Below are 8,112 nucleotides of genomic sequence, written 5' to 3'. Positions count from 1 at the left end.
TGTGTGTGTGTGTGTGTGTGTCTCAGCTAATTTCAGCCATTATGGTGTTGCATCCGGAGGGAAGCCCCGTCGGCCATTGGGCATTTTGACATCACATGGACCCTAGGTCACGTGGTCCGGGACACTGGGAGGGAGGGGAGGAGGAGTGGGGTGGGGTGTGTTTTTTTGGTGTAAATCTAGACAGTAATACCCCGCCAATAATTCACGGCTCGTCGTAAAAAGTGGACATTAAAGCGCCCCGGGTCTACAAATCACCGGCGCCAAATTATGAGTTCGCTTGACTTCGCCAACGCGCTGTTTTCCAAACACCAACAAGCCTCCGTGAGCTGCTCCGCTATGCTTTTTACAGACTCTCCAACTTGTCCCTTCCCGTCTTCCTCTGCTGCTCCTGCCGGGTCTTCTGCGTGCGCCCTCGTGTCTAGCGGATATCAGCTCCATGGCTCAAATGGGAGAGGCAGCGAAGGGCTCCCTTTCCCAACCTCCTTATCTGCTTTATCGCCTAACTTCTTTGCCTCCTCTTCCTCTTCCTCATCGTTCTGCTCGCCTCTTTCTTGGCTGAACCGGGGCAGCGACGGGCAACATTTTGACCCAGATGAAGTGCGCAGAGGAGGAGCCGTGCCACTGCGCGCCAGGGAGCGGATGCACGGTCGATCTCAGCTCTGCGCGCGGCCCGACAAGCTCTCTGAGCCGGCCTGCAGGAGGCAGAGTAACCTAGAGCAGCAGCAGAGGAGGCAGTTGAACGAGGAGGGGCTACGAATTTACCCCTGGATGAAGAGCTCAGGTGAGGAGAGGAGGGAGGAGGATTGCAATGGTCTGAAAGTTGATGAGATAAAATGCAAGGCCTAACAGGTGAGTTTCAGGGAAAGAGGGAAGGTAATTGCTAGACAGGGTTGGCTGGTCTGTGTGTGTGAGAGAGTGTGAGAGAGAAAGAGGTGAGACCAATGATCACGTTAAACGCTCTTTAAACTGTTGGCCCGGTTGCGCAGCGGCCACTGCCGGTGGCTAAACTATTTCTGCCTTTTTCTCTTATTTTACAACCCCTTTCTTTCTCTTTGCAGACCTTTTATGGCTCTGCGACCTCCATAAAACCATAATTTAAGACTTTGTGAATATTCATTAGGTGGTATTGTGTTGAAGAAGGGGGTTGTCGGTGCAGGAGAGGCTTGAGTTTTATCCCAAATTATTTAAAAATGAAGAAACCTTGAGAGACATTCTTCGTCCTCTCGCCGTTATCGCGCATATTCAGTGTGTGGCTCAGCCCAGCTCGGCCTCTCCGGCTGACAGCCTTGTTTTTCTCAGTGCTAGCTGAGCCACTGAAAGCACATTGTGCTATTGTACTGTCACCACAATCACTAATACTATAAACACTATAAATTAGCAGATGGGTTTGATCTCTGAATGCCCGCTCTTTCACCGATTGTAAAAGCGTCTTTGTGTGACAGCAGCGGGCTGGATGCTGAATGGATTGCTGGGCCTCGGAGCCTCGAACCTCAACACACACATTCAGCACAAATAGAATTTTTATGTTGGCTTTAAAATACTCAATGGCAGCGCGTGAAACCCGGGAAATGTGATGAGAGCTTCCGTGCGTAAGACGTGTTTAAAGGGGATGGAAGTGTTGCTCTCTAACAGCAGCGTAGAAACACACAGGACACATGAACGTTTGTTAAAGCATGTGCGCGAGCTCTATTATTCCTTCCAGCACAGGGTGTCTCTCTCTCTCTCTCTCTCTCTCTCTCTCTCTCGCACACACACACACACACACACACACACACACACACACACACACACACACACACACACACACAGGTCACAAGCTCACAAGCTCACTCTGCTTCTGGAGAAATCAGTCCTTCCTGATTAGCAGGAGCCTCCTGGCAGCCTCCTTCTTCGTCTTCGCCGTCGGCTTCCTCATTTATTATTTCCCTGTGTCACCGCATGGTGTGTGTGTGTGTGTGTGTGTGTGTGTGTGTGTGTGTGTGTGTGTGTAGTGTGTGTGATAGAAGAGGAGCGTGGAGTTCTTCTGATTTGGAGATCTGTGTGATAAATGAGTAAAGAAATGCTCCATGAAATTAAAAAATTAAAAGTTTTCCATTCGCTTGATGCTCATGAAGTCAAATTTGTTTGGCGTTTTTAGACTTTTTTTCTTTTACATAAAGACAATGTTGCTTTTATTTTTATACTTCAGATAAACGCCTTCATGACACAACGTGTGTGTGTGTGTGTGTGTGTGTGTGTGTGTGTGTGTGTGTGTGTGTGTGTGTGTGTGTGTGTGTGTGTCTCGAACCAGCCAACCTTAATAATGAATTTATAGATTTTAATTTAGATCAGATTCCAGTCCAAAACTCTAAAGATGATTGGAGGGGAAATGTCCCGGATGTACCCGGAGAGACACAGACACAGAGTGACACAGAGAGAGACAGAGACAGACAGAGACAGAGAGAGAGAGAGAAAGAGAGAGACAGAGAGAGACACCCACAGAGAGAGAGAAAGAGAGAGACAGAGAGAGACACCCACAGAGAGAGACTCCCTTTTGTCGCTGATTTCCAGAGAATACCACCTCGAGCTCGAGCACGTTTAAATCACCGCCGACAGCGCGAGAGCAGAAAATATTACCAATGGGGATGAACACACACGCACATACTTCATCACACCCTTCCATGCTTCTGGCACTCAGTCTCACACACACATACTGACTGCTGCCTTCAATAAACTGTGGCGCGCGCAGAAATACACTTGGCCACACGCACGCGGAGGCACTGCAGGCGGAAACATGAAATCTAATTGCATCTTTAAAAGCTCAGAACGCGATGCGCGCGGTGTTTGTGTACAGTGTGTTTCTGTCAGGAGTTAAACAAGCTGTCTGAGGATTTTCACAATAAAACATTTTCAAATGATAAAAATATTCTGATGTTAAAAATGAGATTGGCCTGAGGCTGATATTTTTAAATCTTATGTTTTAATATATTTGTTTTAATAATGTAGTTTTTATTGTTATTATAATGTAATCATTTTTTATACTCGCTCTTAGAATCGTTTTCAGGAAAGTAAACAAACAAAAACACTTTATTCAGATGAAGGAAGAAGAAGGTTAAAGAAATGAAATGGTAACGTCTCCAGGAAATGACGTCTGCAAATTATAAACACTCACAAATAACAATATTTTATTTATGTGTAAAGACTCTTTTGTTCCAAATAGAGGGAAGCCACAGGAGAGAGAGAGAGAGAGAGAGAGAGAGAGAGAGAGAGAGAGAGAGAACAACTACAAACCTAAAAATCGTCATTTATAAAGTTTACTACTGAAGCACATCTGCGTCACACTGACTTCAGCTAATGCAGTCAAACAGCAGCACACTGAACATCCGAGTAAAGAAATACATTAGAGGTCTTTTTAATAGTTTTATTATAACTACATTAGATGTAAATGTTTTATCTGTAAATGCAGTTTTAAGATGAGATGAGATGAGAGATGAGATAGTTCTTTATTGATCCGCAGCGGGGACATGTGGTTGTTGCAACAGCACAAAGACGAGCATGAAGCAAGAAGGCCAGCACACACAGGAAGAGATCTAAACTAAATGAAATTAAATAAGAGGTATATACAACTGATATACAAAAGTGTGAAATGTTGCAATATAAAAAGTGTCAAATAAATATATTACATATTTACATTACATTATATTACAGTATGTATACGTGGAACGTACATTTATTTAAAGCCATCTCCTCACTGAAGGAAAGTCAGAGGTCGTGACCTCGGCGTCCCCGGCAGTAGCTCCAGTGGTGTCAGATATGTACTGGACTCCTGCAGTGAGTGTAATAAAGCTCTTACCTGCAGGCTCTTTGAAAGCAAACGGTACGAAGCTGAAGATTTATGTCCCAAAGATTTATGTCAGACATAAAGGGACATCCAAAGCGTTTCCATCTAAAGTGCCTCATCGTCTCTGGAGCTACTTTTTACCAGAGGAAGTTTCCTCCGGGACTTTGGACTTGTGAAGGGACAGGGGTCTAACCCCAAAAAGGTCCCGGCTTTGGGACTTGGACTTTCCAACAGCACAGGGACTTTGGGTCGGGCCTTGCAGTGCTGAACATTTCTGATTGGTGGCGTACAGGTGTGGCTATTTCACACATTAGCTCTTTAGATCGGACAATGATCGACAGGAGGAACTTTTTAATCCCTTGAAATGAAGCTTGTGGGACTAAAAGTTCTGGTTCCCTTTAAACTTTAGTGTTCTGACATGAGGAAGAGTCTTCTGAATGCAGAGAAAACTCAACCAATCAGAAATGTTTACATTTGTTACAGCAGGAACTTTCCCTGAGAACTAGAGACTTTAGGTACTGGAGGAACCTCTAACTCCTAGGATTAAAAGTCTCCAGTATTTTGGGTGTAAACGTTGAGTGTTGCAAGTCCAAGCCCGAAGTCCATAAACCTTCAGGAAGTACTGCCCCCCCGCACGGACCTTTTGGTGGGTGAAATAAAGATCCTGGGACTTTCTTTCGACCCTGGTCCGTGCAGAACTCCAAAGTGCCTCATGTCTCTGATTAGCATGTCAAATGATGTTCTGAGCTCGACACCAACGGCCTGTAAGGATAAAGAAGTCTGAAGATTTAGAGTGAAAGTTGTCCATCATGTGACCCAACAGGCACTTCCTGTTTGCTCTTCATCCCTTCACATATTCATGAGCCGCACTAAACACCAGCTAATGCCGTTAAAGTCCGTGCAAACAGTCACAAAGACCATTACAGGCCGGTCGCGGCTCTTTACGGCTGCTCAGATGACCTGCAGCTTCAGTCAGGGTCTGTTTACAGACTCCACTGTAGGAAGAAGAACCTTAAAGGTGTAACTTCAGTTCTGTTGCAAGTTTCTGATTTAACAAATATATTCAACAAACGTTTATCCCTTAATATCTCTTCTGCTAACTCATCTGAAGCCCGGAGGTTCAGCCGTACGAGCTCTGCAGAGTTTAGAGGGCTGTGTGTCCCGCAGACGACCTCTGAGCTGTAAAAATGTGACCCAGTTTCTCTTTAACCTTCAGGCGCTGCGTGACCTCTTGAAGACAGAAGGTCAGCATGGTTTCTGTGCTCTCACTCAGCACTGACTCGTGCACATTTCACAGGAGGAGCCGTGGATCTCTACTGTTCCTTTGGATTCAGTTAGCGCTCACCTGTCTGTTAGAGCAGCTGGACACTCTTTTTGTGAAGCCCGTCCGTAACCGTCAGGAACCACGATAAGTCACATTAGCACCCCTTTCCTTTAATAATGTAGTAGCCTGAAGTCTGCATACATCTCCTTTAAGGCCAAACACTGTGAGGTAAATATTGAACAGCGGCTCAGACAGACAGCAGCTGAACTCACAGTTTAACCACATCATCATCTAACTGCTTTACGGTGTTTACACAGCCACAAGTCAGACGTGTGTGTCAGGAAGCCGAGGCGGCGACCAGGTTTGGATTGAAGCGAACAAAAAACAGCACAAAGAGGTGATTCAGAGGTTACACATGTTTATTTAGCTATCAAAGAGCCAGAGACAAACTCAGATAAATAAATGTTTCTTGAATCACTGGAAGAGAGGCGGTGATGATTCTGAGACGGAAACCTTTACAGTTGATTTCTTATTAAAAACAGATGTTGGTGACCCGACAGCACTCTCACAGAATCATCTGCCTCCTCTCAGAGCTCCTGTCTCAATCCTGATCCATGAAATGGAAGAAATGTGAGGGACTAAAAACCAACAAATGACATCAGAGGAATGTCACACGTGCGTGTCAGAGCGAGTTTTAACTGACAGTAGAGACACTGGAAGACGTTTTTTTATCAATCATTACAAAATGAAAAAAACATTTTAATTTGAATAATTTTAATATTTTATCTATTATATTTATTTGCTGTTCAGAGAACCTGTCATGAACTAAGTGATGTTTATGTTTAGAGACTGTCTGTGATGTCACTTTGGGGTAAATATTTAACATTATTGTTTTTATTTTTCTCACTCATTATTAACTTTTTACAAATTTAATACAATAAATTAAAAACACCAAAATATTGTTCCCCTCCGCACTGAGCCACAAACACACAGTGAGTTAAAATGTGACTGTCGGGATATAAAACATTTTGAAAACCTTTTCATCTCTCAGTTTCGACACACAAATAATATGACTGATTTTTATTTATTTGTTTATTTTAATTATGATAACTGATCGATCTCTTGATCGTCTCTTTTCCTGCTGAAAACGGAGTTAAATATTTCTGAAGCAAGAGAAACAAAGCAGCTATATGTCACTGACCTTTAACTAAAGCAAAACAAGCCTTCTTATTTGACACGAACAGAAGTTCATGGTTCTTATGAGGATCAGTCCAGGACACGTGGGAGACTTCATTTTGAAAGGGAATACCTGTCCCTGTGTGTGCAGGTGCAGACAGGAGGCGCGGGCGTCAGACGTACACGCGCCATCAGACCCTCGAGCTGGAGAAGGAGTTCCACTTCAACCGGTACCTCACGAGGCGGCGGCGGATCGAGGTCGCGCACGCGGTCTGCCTCACGGAGCGGCAGATCAAGATCTGGTTCCAGAACCGGAGGATGAAGTGGAAGAAGGAGAACCGGGGGACCGGAAGCGGCTCCCCGACTGCTGCTTTACCTGCTGCAGGAGAAGAAGAAGAGGAGGATGAAGAGGAGGAGGAGGAGTGATGAGAAAGACTCAGGTGGACACTTTAGGACAACAAACAGCTGATTTATCAGCTCCTATTTCTCACTGTATGTTTTCACTGTTGATGTAGAGGCAGCCGATTTTATTTTATTTCATTTTATTCTATTTAAATAGAAATCAGCCGTCCTCCAAAAGATAAATAATATTTAAACTACAAACTTCCGCCATGAAAAATGTCCGGGTCAGAATCTTTGATCTGTCGAGGCTGCCGACAGTGGAGATAAACAAACGCTCTATGAAGAAATAAAATAATAAAGATGTGACAGAAAGAAATAAAGATTTATATTTAAGATATTTCAGATTGTTTCAGAATTCCAGCTGAAGTCATGTTGATGTATTCAGCACATATTTGTGATGTAGATATAATTGGAGACGAGGGTGCGTCTGACCTGCAGCACAAACAGGATGAGTTTTTATAAAGCCCCGCGCGAGGTGCGGACACAGGGTGGCATGGATTATTAAAGGAACCTTGTGCGTCTGAATGAGACGCAAAGGGAAGAAACAACGCGTCGGTTTATGACGCATTGATCGCCAGTTTTTTTTTTAGGAAGAAATAACAATAATAATAAAATCTACTTTTCTTTTCTTTGCCACCAACCAAACCCTGAACAACTTTCAGGGTATTTAAGAAAATACAAAATAGTATTATTAAACATTAAACATTGAATTCCGTGAAGTGAATCTCCCGTCAGACTTCCGGTTTGAAACCTCTGCAGGCATTTAAAGAAATGTCTTCGAAATATTTGAGTCTAATTACAAACTTCAGAATCAGCAGGTTTAGATTCACTGAGATGAGTTAGAAGGAGGACGATCCTGTTGCTGCTTTATGTTCTGTGAAGCTGATGATTAGATAACCGAACATGTTGAATAAAACCGAACCTAGATTTAAACCTGAGTGTGAGCAGTCACATCAAACAGTGAGCTGATTTTTTTTATCTCCACATTAAATAAAAAAGTGTTAACGTGTTGTTTTATTTTTAGACTTTTCTGTGTTGCACGGATGTTTAATATGTGAGGTGTTTATGTTCAGACTAAAATGCACTTTTCCTTTTATGTATAAAATAAAAACACAAAACATAAATCTGTCTCCGGGTCATCTGGAAATATTTTAGACGAGCAGCAGTGAAAGATTTCCACATTTCTTGTGGTTGTTGAAAGATAAAGCTGCTCTTAAACATGACAATAGACGGACCACAAACACTGTTACACTGTCAGCAGGAACAATAAAGACCGTTTAGGACAGTAACAAGTCTTCATTAAAGGTGACGATGGATTTTAACATGTGGTTTTTCTAAGTTTGTGCTTCAACGCTCATTTCAACCAGCGAAACTCCAGTTCGGATTTACTCTCCGGGAAGTGTTTGGGAATGAAACTAAGTAAATAAATGAGAAAGTCCAATCAGGTCAG

General features: G+C 43.2%; 1 protein-coding gene across 1 annotated transcript; it reads left to right on the top strand.

The window, feature by feature from the left end:
• The first annotated feature begins 267 nt into the window (after positions 1 to 267).
• On the top strand, positions 268 to 6,686 carry hoxb7a (homeobox B7a). Its single transcript, XM_069674087.1, has 2 exons — positions 268 to 781; positions 6,412 to 6,686. The coding sequence occupies exons 1-2, from the start codon at positions 268 to 270 to the stop codon at positions 6,684 to 6,686; spliced, it is 789 nt and encodes a 262-aa protein (XP_069530188.1).
• The last annotated feature ends 1,426 nt before the right edge of the window (positions 6,687 to 8,112 follow it).

The sequence above is a fragment of the Semicossyphus pulcher genome, unplaced genomic scaffold, assembly GCF_022749685.1.
Source record: "Semicossyphus pulcher isolate SPU_LCO1_2020_fin unplaced genomic scaffold, fSemPul1.0.p SCAF_23, whole genome shotgun sequence".
NCBI classification, from domain to species: Eukaryota; Metazoa; Chordata; class Actinopteri; order Labriformes; family Labridae; genus Semicossyphus; species Semicossyphus pulcher.
This window is presented reverse-complemented; position numbering and strand designations above follow the sequence as displayed.